Below are 14,557 nucleotides of genomic sequence, written 5' to 3'. Positions count from 1 at the left end.
GCTTCACCAAGAGAACATGGCTCTGCCATCACCTTGATTTCAGATATCTGACCTCCAGAATGGAGAGAATACATTTCTGTTATTTTAAACTACCAATTTTGTGCTATCTTATTATGGAAACAAGAGGAAACTAATATACTTGGTGTTCAGAAATTTAGTTTTCTTCTATTTCTCTGTAAACTGAAATAAACTCAGCTTTGAACTTGGAGAGACAAAAATATCATCTTGTCAATTCCAAGACACTTAAACTTGGTCAGTAGAGATTTTAACTCAGGCATTAAAGATTTTAAGACACTTGGGATAAGGCAGAATCTAAGTTTGTAGAGTTTCTCTTGGGAGAAGAGAAGGCTGATTGGGGAAGAGGTGTCCAGCCCACCAATAACTCATCCCCTGGAGGACAACAGTGGCTCCATATTGGGATGTCTGGGGCTCAGCCCTGGCCTGGGAGTGATGGTATATAAGGCATAGGTCCATGGACTCTGGAAACACCACTGTATTAGGCAGAGCTCTTCAGAAAAACAGAACCAATAAGAAGGAGATTTACTATGAGTAATTGGCTCATATAATTATGGAGGCTGAGAAGTCCCATGATTTGCCATCTATAAGCTGGAGACCCAGGAGAACTGGTGATGTAATTCAGTCAGACTCAGAAAGCCTAAGAAGCAGGGGAACTGATGGTGTGAGTTCCAGTCTCAGCATAGGAGAAGATGGATGAGATGTCCCAGTTCAAGCAGTGAGGCAGAAAAGAAGGGGTTATCTCATAATTCCTCAGCCTTTTCTACTCAGACCCTCAAGAGATTGGATGAGACTCACCCACATGGATGAGGGCAGTCTACTTTACTGAGCCCACCAATTCAAATGCTAATCTCACCTGGAAATACCCTCACAGACACAACCAGAAATAGTGTTTAATCTGGGCACCCATGGCCCAGTCAAGTTGACACACACAATTAACCATCACAGGCACCCAGCCCCAGGTCCTTTTGGGTCCTCAATCTCTGTTGCTCCCTCCTGGTCTCCAGCCTGTTGGCTTTGCTCGTCCATACTTCTGTTGTCCCAGAGTCTAGCTGCCTGGACCCACCCTCAGCTCTTTCTACTTCATGTTTTTAAGGCCTAAAATTTTATGTGCTGCCTTGACATATTTCAGTCTCACAGGCCCCCAAAAGCCTAACCATAAATCCTCTTGCTTTTGCCAAATATGACCTCCACCTAGCAGGAAAGTCTCCCTGCCTGGCTGGTTCCTCTATCAATTGGACCAGCTGCATTCCACCTGGTCTTCAACCTAATGGGTTTCACTGCACTGTCAGCCATGAAATTATTCAAACAAGTCAATCATATCCTCCTGTGGGGACCAGGGGACACCTCAGCCTTTTGTTACTACAAAGTTGCCTCCCACCACTGATGATTCACTGTGCTCCTGAGTGCAGTTCCCATGTGGCACTGCATTGCAGGCAGCGTTCTCCTCCCCCAGGCTATGAGTATATATGACTTATAAACTGCTTTCACTCTCATCTGTCCAGTGTTGGGTATCATGTGTTCAGCCATCTCATAGTATTTAGGATGGGGGATTCACTCCATCATCATCAGGGTGAATAGGAGATGATCAGAGTACTCCGTGTTGAACCCAAGACTTCTACTCTGCAATTTTCTTTCTCTCTAACCCATGACTTACAGAAAAATGTGTCTGGAGTTTCTATAATCCCAGCCACTCCCACTTTCTACACTGAATCCTTGGGCAAATGGCTGCTTCTCAGGTAGACTTTAAGCTCCAGTCCATTAATTCCTTAAACTTTGGTCCACTAGCTCTTAGCCCTGGATGTACATTGCAGCCACCTGGGGGACTCTCAAAATATTCCAGTGCTGATGTTTCCTTGACCAATTAAGTCAGAATCTCTGGAGGTGGGTGGAGCCAAAGTGATTCTAGTGATTTGGGGCAAGAATCATTGAGTTTCTTCACAGGCCCTCTGCTTGCTGGGAGGATGTGGAGTCTTTTTGTAAGGTTGAGGTGGACATGGGATGTGGGGTAAGGGTTGGGGAATGTGTCCTCAGGAATCCTCTTCCTAGCTCTGATTTAAGTGTCAACTCCACACTCCCAGTATTCTTGGTCATATGGTTTGGCTCTGTGTCCCTACCCAAATCTCATCTCAAATTATAAACCCCACAGGTCAAAGGAGGGACCCATAATCCCCATGTGTTGAGGGAGGGAGGTGATTGGATCATGGGGGCATTTTCCCCCATGCTCTTGTGATAGTGAGTGAGATCTCACAAGATCTGATGGTTTTATACATGTTTGGAAGTTCCTCCTTCATGCTTCTCTCTCCTGCCGCCTTGTGAAGAAGGTGCTTGCTTCCCCTTAGCCTTCTACCATGATTGTAAGTTTCCCGAGGTCTTCCCAGCTATGCAGAACTGTGAGTCAATTAAACCTCTTTCCTTTGTAAACTACCGAGTCTCAGAGAAGTTCTTTATAGCAGTGTGAAAATAGACAATTACACTTGACCTTGACTATTGGTTTTGAAAGCCGACATTTCCATCCTGCCACATCCCAAGAGTTAGAAAGTAAGAAATAAAGAAATAAAGAGAGACAGAAAGATTTTTTTGTCATATCAAATATTATAAATAAAAACAGGAAGTCCATGCAGAAATTCAAGTGACTTTTCTTTTTCTTTCTTTTTTTTTTTTTTTTGAGATGGAGTTTCGCTCTTGTTGCCCAGGTTGGAGTGCAATGGCGTGATCTCGGCTCACCGCAACCTCCGCCTCCCAGGTTCAAGTGATTCTCCTGACTCAGCCTCCCAAGTAGCTGGGATTACAGGCATGTGCCACCACACCCAGCTAATTTTGTATTTTTAGTAGAGATGGGGTTTCTCCATGTTGGTCACGCTGGTCTCGAACTCCCGACCTCAGGTTATCCACCCACCTTGGCCTCCCAAAGTGCTGGGATTACAGGCGTGACCACCACGCCCGGCCCTCTTTTGCTTTTTTAATGGCCAGCCTTCATTTTTTATTAAGTGTACAAGTCCATGGTTTTTACTATATGCACACATATGTGCAACCATCACTACAGCCAATTTTAGAACATTTTCACTAATTAAAAAAGAAACCTGCACCCCTCAGCCATCAACCCCTAGGCCTCATCCACCCTCCAGCCCCAAGCAACCACTCATCTACTTTCTATCTCCATGAATATGCCTATTCTAATGGAATCATATAATGTGTGGTCCTTTGTTACTGGCTTCTTTTACTTGACATGTTTCCAATGTTCATCCATGTTGTAGCATATATTGTACTTCATTCCTTTCTCTGGGCAAATGAGAGTTCCTTGTATGGATATATTGCATTTTGTTTATCATTCATCAGTTGATGGATATTGTATTAATCTGTTCTCATGCCGCTAATAAAGACATACCCAGGCTGGCTAATTTATAAATGAAAGAGATTTAATGGATTCGCAGTTCCACATGGTTGGGGAGGCCTCATAATTATGGTGGAAAGTGAAAGAGGAGGAAAGTCACATCTTATTTCGTGGCAGGCAAGAGAGTGTGTGGAGGGGAACTCCCCTTTATAAAATCATCAGATCTCATGAGACTTAATCACTATCACGAGAATAGCACAAGAAAGAACCCCTCAACACGATTCAATTACTTCCCATTGAGTCCCTCCCATGACCCATGGGAATTATAGGAGCTACAATTGAAGATGAGATTTGGGTGGGGACACAGCCAAACCATATCAGATATCTAGGTTGTCTCTATTTTTTGGCTATTAAAAATAACACTGCTCTAAATATTCATGTACAAGTTTTTGTGAGCCCCTATGCTTTCATTTCTCTTTGGTGTATCCTAGCAGTAGAATTTCTAGGTCATGTGGCAATTCTATGTTCAACTTTTTAAGGAACTACCAGATTGTTTTCCAAAGTGACTGCCCCACTTAAACATTCCTTCTAGGAGTGAATTTGGGTCCAATTTCTCCACGTGCTCTCCAGCACTTTTTATTATCTTTGACTTTCTTTTTTAAGACTCTCTAATCTGGGCAGAGGCTCTCCCTAAGGGTAGTGGCTGTATCTGTTGCTGTTGAAATGGTGGTGTAAGGGTAATGGTGGTATATGTATAATGGTGAGAAGAAACATAATAATATCTCAAAATTTTATCCTACTATTTTGGTAAAGACCTCCTTATTTTGTCAACTCATTCCTCATGAAGCAGTAAGAGCTATGTCAGTGCTGTGGGAAACAGACAGAGGAGCTGTGGCTCCTACCCAGGAGATGTGGAGGCAAGGCTGTCTGCATTCTACTGTTAAAGCAAACTAAATATGGCCTGAGAAGGACTCCATACTTCTATATTTGAGTCCTTGTGAACAAACTGCAACCTAACTTAATAGATAAACAAAATTAAAACCCTAACGTAGAAGTATGCCCTGTAACAATAGCTGAATCTTGGCCTAATCCCAGCAGCGGTACTTCAACCACTCATACACTGCTGAGTGCTCAAACTGTGTTCAAATAAGGCAAATGCCGAGCTGTAACCAATCCAGCTGTTTCTGTACCTCACCTGAGATTTCTGTACTTCACTTCCCTTTTTTGTCTATAAATTTGTTCTAACCATGAGGCATCCCTGGAGTCTCTGACTCTGCTGTGATTCTGGGGGCTGCCTGATCCACAAATCGTTCATTACTCAATTAAACTCCTTTAAATTTAATTCGGCCAAAGTTTTTCTTTTAACACTACCTTCTCAGAGACCCCTGCATCCCATTCATTCTACCCTAGCTGGTGGGAGACTTACTATTCTGGTCAGCAGAGGAAGGATGACAGAATTCATTCATTCATTCTTTCTTTTTTAACAGGTAAAGTAAAAGATGGCTCAACCAAAGAGGAGAGGCCTTATAAGATCTTTTTCAGAGATCTCTTTCTTTTCAAAGAAAATGAAATGGCAGCAAAGGAAATGGTAAAGTTTAATTAAAATCACAACCCCAATTAATGTTAGAATCATATCCACTTATCTATTGCTCTTATGAACTTTGCTGGGCTAAGACATGGAGTCAGCTAGACACAGACGGTGTGTGCCCCACGCCATGATGGGGAGACAGTGTGAACACAAACGACAGAAAAACATCCAGCTGACAGTAGGCAGCACGAAGATCGCCACCTAATGGAGGAAGAGAGATACACCACTGCAGTCCAGTAGGACAAGTATGGTACACTGTCCTTCATTGATTCCAACACACGCATCTCCACATTTTTTACATTTCTGAAATTGGTATCTAGCTTACATAGATGGGATGTCATACATCACTGGCCGTGCGTAAAATAATAGCACATCTTAAAATAAGTGGCATCTCAGAGTGGAGAAAATACAGTAACAGAGGTGTGCCAAGGAAGTATAGAGAAAGGGGTGTTCACCTTTGTTGATGAGAAGATAGAAAAAAGGCTGTTAGTGGTGAGGAGATAAAAGGAGGTGGGTCTTCAAGAATCAGATATGGATAAGACAATGTATATGTATGTGCTGGGGAAGGAAGAAGGGATGAAAGTGTAGGAGAGGGTGTTGTTTTCAAATCATGTGGTATGAAGCTAGATCAATGATAAGGCTAATTTTCCCACTGTGCCTTGCAGAGTTAATCTCACCACTGGTGTGGTCATCACACCTACATCGCCTGGTTCACATTTCAGTAGATTTACTTTCTTTCTTTCCAGAGGTAAAAGTTGATTACAGGACTTTGTCTACCCTAATTAAGATAAGGAAATTATCTAGAAATGCTCAACAACAGATTCATCTGTATGTGATGGTTCCTTAGCATGTATCATATGGTTTTGTGGAACATACTTAAAATTAAATTGAGAGAAGATGAATGAAATCACAAGCCTAATTTTTAAATATCTACTGGGGAGATCCCTTTCCTCTCAAGTTTTTAATTCCACAGAACCAACCCTTAGAATTTCCTTTTTTTTTTGACAGTCTTGCTCTGTTACCTAGGCTGGTGTGCAGTGGTGTGATCTCGGCTCACTGCCACCTTTATCCCTGGGTTCAAGTGATACTCGTGCCTCAGCCTCCTGAGTAGCTGTGACTACCACCACACCCGGCTAATTTTTGTATTTTTAGTAGAGAGGGGTTTCTCCATCTTGGTCAGGCTGGGAAAGAACTCTTGAACTCCTCACCTCAGGTAATCTGCCCGCCTTGGACTCCCAAAGCGCCGGGATTACAGACATGAGCCACTGCACCCAGCCCGGAATTTCCAAATTTTAACCGCATTTTGAGCAAGACTAAATTGTGAAAATGAAGCTGAGAGGACATTTTCCAGTCTTGTATTTGTGATGTACATATTTAATAAAAGTTAAATGATCTCAGCTTCATATGAGAAGGAAATTAAAACAACACACATTCCTTCAAAGAGAAGAACCTGGGGTTGCTTTTTTAATGTTAAGATTTTTGTTGCAAATGTTATTTTTATATATGATCACTAATTTTAAGATAACATACTTTGGTATATTAAAAATTCTTTTCAACTTTACCACTTGGGCAGGAAAAATTTATGAACCATAACATGAAAGTCTACCAGAAAACTACTTTTTCATCCAGAATGAAGAGTCATTCATACCTGAGCCAACTAGCTTTCTACCCTAAAAGGAGTGGTAGGTCATTTGAAAAGTTTGGGCCAGGTCCTGCTCCGATTCCTAGATTAATAGAAGGTGAGTCTAAATTACTCTTTAAGAACATCGTTTTGAATATTTACTATTAATGTCAGGTTTGGGAGCTTTGTTGGAGGGTGATTAAAACAGACAGTATGCTCTCTTATAATGGTAAGGGAGTCTTAGTAAATGGGGATTGAGAGTTAGGAGAAATTCTATGTTAAATAAGAAAACATACTTTTCCAAAATTACTGTTACTCATTTTCATAACTGTCCTCCCAGGAGGACAGTTACTGCCAAAAGAATATAGTATTAAAGTTTGCAAAAGTGGATAAAATGTAAAGGTAATAGCTCTGGCCATTCATACTCAGTTCTAGATGTCAAACTTAGAAAGTTTCTAAAGATAAAAAAGCCTTGATATCCAAGCCATAGAATTCATGCATCCAAAATAAGGAAGCTAATAAAATTAAATGAGCTTACCTGATGTTGCAAATACCTAATCTGGTTTTAGTGACCTTTGGAAGCAACATATTAAAATACTATAAGAAGATAATTACTACTCAACAAAAGAAGGCAATCTGATTATCAAAAATGTCATGGGTATATCCTACGTCTCAAACCAAGTAGTGCCTACAGATGAGATAGAAAGTACTTTGAAGTTAATGAAAATAAAGTAATTAATGCTAGGATGATGGAGTCTAAAATCTTCCCCCAAAATGAATGTTTTCCAAATTTTTAAATTGAAAAGTTTAAAATAAGAAGGGAAAGAAGGAAGGAAGGAAGGAAGAAAGGAAGGAAGGCAGGCAGGCAAGAAGGAAGGGAGAGAAGGGCATACATCATGCTGTGATAACTTAAAAAAAATTTTCTCTGGACCCCAAAGCCCATGCACTTTCTCAAACTATAAAAAAAATTTTCAGAGAACAAACAAACCACTTAGGGAAGGGCTTTGGATTCAATAATTAATGCAGGAAAAGGAAGCCATGTTAACTTATTCAGAAGAGCTTCCAAGTGCATATATAATTGTAGGTAAAAGCAGCAAATGATAGGCAGCAAGGTGATGCCAGGGACTGTGCCACAAGTTCTAGGGGATATCTACATTCAATCATGTGCCTCACAGTTTGCCTCCATAGAGTGGTAAACCTTAGGTCATCAAGAGCATTTACAATTACATGTGATATGTTTTAGAAAGAGTTCTACACCAAGTGGCTGGTTTAAAAAACCCAGGACACTCCAGCAGTTCTTAAATAAGTCAGAAGTATGGCTTTGCAGATGACCCCATTCGACAGCATTGCTATTTAACAGAGAAATTCCCGGTCTCTTAAAAGCAGGTGTCTTGGATGAATTTTGGGTACAAAGGAAAAACAAAGTAAATGGCATAGGGTCAACTCTTCAAAAGAAAACAGTAAAATTGTTTGGCATTATCCAAGGCAATTTGGGCTCTGTCAGCAATGGAAACCAGGTTGTCAGTTTCTGTCAATTGCACAGATAAGCAATTTGGACATTTTAACTTAAAATATAGAAGTCACCCTCAGACTGTATTTCCAATCAGGAGCTGATTTGAGTGAAACCCTTACTCCTCAACCTTGCACCCCCTGCCTGAATCCTGATTGAAAACAAACGTACATGAAAGCAAAATGAGCAAGCAACCACACACTGGGAGTTTAGGTGACTTTAATTTTTTGTGTATGCAGTAAGTGGCAAACTGCTCGGTGCCCATCAAAGAAATCACATGTACAACTAAGTGTCAGAGACAGATCAGTTCGCCTACATGAGAGAAGTGCCATTTCCATCTTCGCACAGCTAGCAATCTGACTCTGGTTTTGCTCTCAAAGCGCAACACCTGGGATAGTTGCAGGACTCTCTGTTGCAGTATTCTACGTCCTCAGATCTCTCAAACTGGTCTTTACATCCCCAGAAAGTGGTGGAGGTGCCCTCAGGTCTAGGAATGTTAGTGCTTTGGGTAGGGCTTTATTATTCATGGCCTCTTGTTTCAAAGATCTGCCTGATAGCTAGAATAGCCAAAATGGGAAACTCACTATAACGAGTCTACTTAGAGTTGAACAATAAAATTCTATCAACTCAGCCAGAGAGTACCATGTCAAAGTAGGCTGAAATGGGGAATATGGCTCTAAGATTTAGTAAGTTGACAGCACAGGATTTTTTTGGATATTGAAGTTTATTTTCAATTTGGCTGACCCATCAGAAGTGATCAAATGAAAGCTACAGTGAGCACTTCCATTATTTTCTTCTATTAAAAATGTTTGAGTAAATTGAACCTGAATCTAATCAAATAAATATGAGGATTGAAGACCATGTTAGATAGCACCATGAGGATACAATATGTCACATCCATTATATGGGAAATTCTACAGAGAAATTGACCTCGTTTCTTGAACAAATGAATGGCTTGGGGAAAAAAAGTGTGTGTAGGGTATAGGGTGTGAGGCGTGGGGGTGGCTATTATAGATTTAAAAGAGACTTAGGATCCTTACCATAAAATATTTAGATTTTAATTTTTAAAATTCCAAAAAGGTATTTTTAAGACAACTGGGAAGATTTGAATGCAGACTGTGTGTAAAATGACACTAAGAAATAGTTCATTTTGTTAGGGGTGATGGTGGTTTTATGGTTATGATTTAAAAATTTTTATCTGCTAGAGTTACATATTAAAGTATTTATGGTTGAAATGATACAAAGGCTTGAATTTGCTTTGAAATACTCCAGTGATGGAGACACTAAGGAGGGTGGCAATAAATGAGACAAGATTGGTAAAATGTTGATAATGTTGAAGTAGGTGACAGGTACACAGGGGAACATTATAAGGCTCTTTACTTTTATGAATGTCAGTGATTCCCATAATATAAAGTATTTTTGTTTTGTTTTGTTTTGTTTTTGAGACAGAGTCTTGCTCTGTCACCTAGGCTGGAGTGCAGTGGCGCAGTCTTGGCTTACTGCAAAATCTGTCTCCAAGGTTTAAGCAATTCTTGTTTCCCAGCCTCCGAGTAGCTGGGACTACAAGTGCATGCCACTATACCTGGCTAATTTTTTGTATTTTTAGTAGAGACGAGGTTTTGCCATGTTGGCCAGGGTGGTCTCGAACTCCTGCCCTCAAGTAATCCACCTGCCTCGGTCTCCCAAAGAGCTGGGATTACAGGCATGGGCCACCACTCCCAGTCTAAAGTTTTAAAATCTATTAAAAAGACAGCTGTGTGATAAATGCTGACTAATTTCGTATGTATTTTATTTAATCCTGAACAAAACATTGTGAAATATTTTTGCCTTCTCTTTGCATCTGATGAAAGTGGCTCACAGAGTCTGTCACTTATTCGAAGTCTCTCAGTGGGTGCAGAATTCAAGCCAAGGCCTGTCTGACTCCAAAGCTTGCTTTTTGTTACCTCCCAATTAACATTTATTAATGATTATAATAATCATTGTTGCCATTATTAACCTTGAGAAATTAAGTAATTACTCATCCCAATTGTATTGTTTAAATAATAGCCAGTAACAATTATTAAGAAGTTACTATGTGTTTTTGTAATATATTGCATCATTTTCCTCTCACAACACCATTACAAAGTAAAGTAGTGTATCTACCCGGGCTTACTTATGCTTTGGTAATAAACCACTTCTAAATTTCTGCAGCTTCCAATAACAGAGGTTTAATTATCCTTCACTTTCCAGTGTGGGTGCTTTTCACTGGGTCTTCCGCTGAGAGAACAGTTCCTGTCTAGGATGTTGCTGGAGTTATAGCAAAGGGAGAAAGGAGAGAAAGAGGTAGTGGTTCTTGAAGCTTCTTCCTGGAGGCAACATAAATCCCATCTGATCCCATTCCCTGGGCTGAATCTGTCAATAGGCAAGCTTGACATCAACTTAGTGGGGAAAGAGAATCCTCTCACAGAGAGGGGCAGCAAATATTTGGGAACAATAACATAATCTGCCACAGGCAATATCCTCATTTCACAAATGAGGAAGCTGAGGCATGGAGAGAGGGTAATTTGCTCATATTCCCACAGCTAGTAAGAGGTGAAGGTCAAAAGTGACCCAGGACTGTGGGCCTCCTAGGCAGCACAGGCTCACAGGTTACTTGGAAATATTGTTTCCTTTCTATTTCTATTTGCATTTTTTTTTTTTTTGCTTTTATTGTTAACTTTTGAGACAGGGTCTCACTTTGTCACCCAGGCTGGAATGCAGTGGTGTGATCATGACTCACTACAGCCTCGACCTCCTGGCTCAAGCGATCCTCCCACCTCAGCCTCCCCTCCCAAGTAGCTGGGACTACAGGCACACACGACCACGCCTGGCTAATTTTTGTATATTTTTGTAGAGACAAGGCTTCACCATGTTGTCCAGGTTGGTCTCAAACTCCTGCGCTGAAGCGATCCACCTAACTCAGCCTCCCAAAGTGTTGGGATTACAGTCATGAGCCGCTGCTGCTGGCCCTGCTTTTATTACTATTTTTAATTGACCCCATAATAATCATACATATTGATGGGGTACGGTGTGATGTTTCAATACATGTATACAATGTGCCATAATCAAATCGGAGTAATGAGCATATTCATCACCTCAAACATTTATCATTTATTTGTGATGGGAACATTCAAAATCCATTCTTCTAGCTATTTGAAAATATGTAACAAACTATTGCTAACTGTAGTCACCTTACAGAGCTACAGCACACTCGAACTTATTCCTGCTGTCTAGCTGTACTTGTGTGTCTGTTAATCAACCTCTTCCTATCCCCCCACCCCCATCCTTCCCTGCTTCTAGTGACCACTATTCTACTCTCTACTTCTATGAGGTCAACTTTTTTAGCTTCCACGTAGGGATGAATATTTCAATTCTTAAATTTTAGATTCAGGGGATACATGTGCAGGTTTGTTACGAGGGTATGTTGAATGATGCTGAGCTTTGGGCTTCTATTGATTGCATCACCAAAATAGTGAACATGGTACCCAATAGGAAGTTTTTCAACCTTGCTCACCTCCCTCCCTCCTTGCTTTAGGAGGCCTCAGTGTCTATTATTCCCATCTTTATGTCCATGTGTTCTCAATGTTTAGCTCCCACTTACAAGTGACAACATGCAGTATTTGCTTTTCTGTTTCTGTGTTAATTCACTTAGGAGAATGACTTCCAGCTCTATCCATGTTGCTGCAAAGGACATTATTTTATTCTTTTTATGGCTGCATAGTATTCCATGGTATACATGCACCACATTTTCTTTAGCCAGTCCACTGTTGATGGGCACCTAGGTTGAGTCTCTGTATTTGCTATGGTTAACATTGCTGTGATGAACATACAAGTGCTTGTGTCTTTTCGATAGAACATTTTATTTTTTGGGGGTAGGTACCCAGTAATGGGATTGCTGGGTTGGATGATAGTTCTATTTTTAGTTCTTTGAAAAACCTCCAAACTGCTTTCCACATGGGGCTGAATTAACAGTGTATTCCCATCAACAGTGTATAAGCATTCCATTTTTCTCTGCAACCTAGTCATCTGTTATTTTTTGACTTTTTAATAATAGCCATTCTGACTGGTGTGAGATGGCATCTCATTGTGATTTTGATTTGCATTTCTCTGATGATTGGCAATGTTGGGCATTCTTTCCAGTTTATCGGATGTCACTTGTATGTCTTCTTTTGCCTACTTTTTAATGTGCTTTTTTTCTTGTTAATTTGTTTAAGTTTCTTATAGATTCTGGATATTAGGACTTTGTCTTCGACAAAGGTTGCAAATATACATAGCTTGCAAATATTTTCTCCTATGCTATAGGTTGTCTGTTTAGTCTGTTGATAGTTTCTTTTGCTGCGCAGAAGCTCTTTAGTTAAATTAGGTGTGAATTGCCAATTTTTATTTTTGTTGCATTTGGTTTTGAGAACTTTTCCTAGGCCAATGTCCAGAAGAGTATGTCCCAGATTTTCTTTTGGGATTTCTTTTTATAGTTGGAGGTCTTACATTTAAGTCTTGAATCCCTCTTGAGTTAATTTTTGTATATGGTAAGAGGAAGGGATCTAGTTTCATTCTTCTGCATATGGCTAGCCAGTTTTCCCTGCACCATTTATTGAAAAGAGGATCCTCTCCCCATTGTTTATTTTTGTCAACTTTGTTGACAAGCAGTTGGTTGTAGGTGTGCAGCTTTATTTCTCGGTTTTCTATTTTGTTCCATTGGTCTGTCTATTTTTGTACCAGTACCATGCTATTTTTGTTACTGTAGCCTTGTAGTATAGTTTGAAATCAGGTAATATGATGAGTCCAACTTCGTTCTTTTTGCTTAGGATTGCTTTGGCTACTTGGGCTCTATTTTGGCTTCATGTAATTTTTATTTTATTTTTATGAATTATTTATTCATTTAGAGACAGTGTCTTACTCTGTCCCCCAGGCTGAAGTGCAGTGGCATGATCATAGCTCACTGTAACCTTGAACTTCTAAACTCAAGCAATACTCCTGGCTTAGTCCTGTGAGAGGCTAGGACTATAGGCATGCACAACCATGCTCAGCCAATTTTTTAATTTTTTTGTAAAGATGGGTTTCTTGCTGTGTTGCTCAGTCTGGTCTTGAACTCCTGGCCTCAAGCAATCCTCCCACCTTGGCCTTTCCGAGTTTTGGGATTACAGGCATGAGCTACCATGCCCAGCCTGAATTTTAGAATAGTTTTCTTCTAATTCTGTGAAAAGTGACATTGGTAGTTTGATAGGAATAGCATTGAATCTGTAAATTGCTTTGGTAAGTGTGGACATTTTTAATGACATTGATTGTTCCAATCCATGAGCCTGGAATGTTTTTCAATTTGTTTGTGTCATCTATGAATTCTTTCAGCAGTGTTTTGTAATTCTCATTGTAGAGTTCTTACACCTCTTTGGTTACAAATATTTGTAGGTATTTGTGTGTGTGTGTGTGTGTGTGTGTAACGTAAATGGGATTGCATTCTTGATTTGGCTCTCAGCTCAAATGTTATTGATGTATACAAATGCTATTGATTTCTGTGCATTGATTTTGTATCCTGAAACTTTGCTGAAGTTGTTTGTCAGATCTAAGACTCTTTTGGTGGAGTCCTTAGGGTTTTTCAGGTATCGAACCATATGCTTTTGTTTCTTTCTCTTGCTAGATTGCCCTGGTTAAGACTTCCAGTATTATGTTGACTAGGAATGCTGAGGGTGGAAATCCTTGTCTTGTTCCAGTTCTTAGGGGAAATGCTTCTAACTTTTACCTGTTCCGTATGATGTTGGCTGTGAGTTTGTCATAGATGGCTGTTATTATTTTGAGGTATGTTCCTTTGATGCCTAGTTTGTTGAGTGTTTTTATCATAAGGGGATGTTGGATTTCATTGAATGCTTTTTCTGTGTCTATCGAGATGATCCTATGGTTTTTGGGTTTAATTCTGTTTATGTGGTGAATCACATTTACTGATTTGTGTATATTGAATCAACCTTGTATTCTAGGAATAAAGCCCACTTGATCGTGGTGAATTAACTTTTTGATATGTTGTTGGATTCAGTTTGCTAGTGTTTTTTTGAGGATTTTCATGTCTATGTTCATCAAGGATATTGGTCTGTAGTTTTCTTTTTTGTTGTGTCTTTGCCAGATTTTGATATCAGGATGATACCAAATTCATAGGCTGAGTTAGGGAGGAATCCCTTCTCTTAGATTTTTTGTAATAACTTCAGTAGGATTGGTACTAGCCCTTTTTTGTACCTCTGGTAGGATTCGGCTGTGAATCCATCTGGTCCAGGGCTTTATTTGGTTTGGTAGGTTTTTTATTACTGATTCAATTTCAGAACTCATTATTAGTCTGTTCAGGGTTATAATTTCTTCCTGATTCAATCTTGGGAGATTGTGTGTTTCCAGGAATTTAAATATTTCCTCTAGATTTTCCAGTTTGTTTTCATAGAGGTGTTCATAATAGTCTCTGTGGATCTTTTGTATTTCTGTGGGATTGGCTAT

At 39.9% G+C, this 14,557-nt stretch overlaps 1 protein-coding gene across 2 annotated transcripts in view; it reads left to right on the top strand.

Annotated features, from left to right (window-relative positions):
• CCDC38 (coiled-coil domain containing 38) overlaps positions 1-14,557 on the top strand; it is a 66,164-nt gene that overhangs the window by 12,830 nt on the left and 38,777 nt on the right. For both annotated transcript variants that reach the window (XM_054441957.1, XM_054441955.1), the window contains 2 exons: positions 4,837-4,937; positions 6,511-6,676. In XM_054441957.1, coding sequence (XP_054297932.1) covers positions 4,837-4,937; positions 6,511-6,676 — 267 coding nt within the window. The remainder of the gene's footprint in view (positions 1-4,836; positions 4,938-6,510; positions 6,677-14,557) is intronic.

The sequence above is a fragment of the Pongo pygmaeus genome, chromosome 10, assembly GCF_028885625.2.
Source record: "Pongo pygmaeus isolate AG05252 chromosome 10, NHGRI_mPonPyg2-v2.0_pri, whole genome shotgun sequence".
Lineage (NCBI taxonomy): Eukaryota > Metazoa > Chordata > Mammalia > Primates > Hominidae > Pongo > Pongo pygmaeus.
This window is presented reverse-complemented; position numbering and strand designations above follow the sequence as displayed.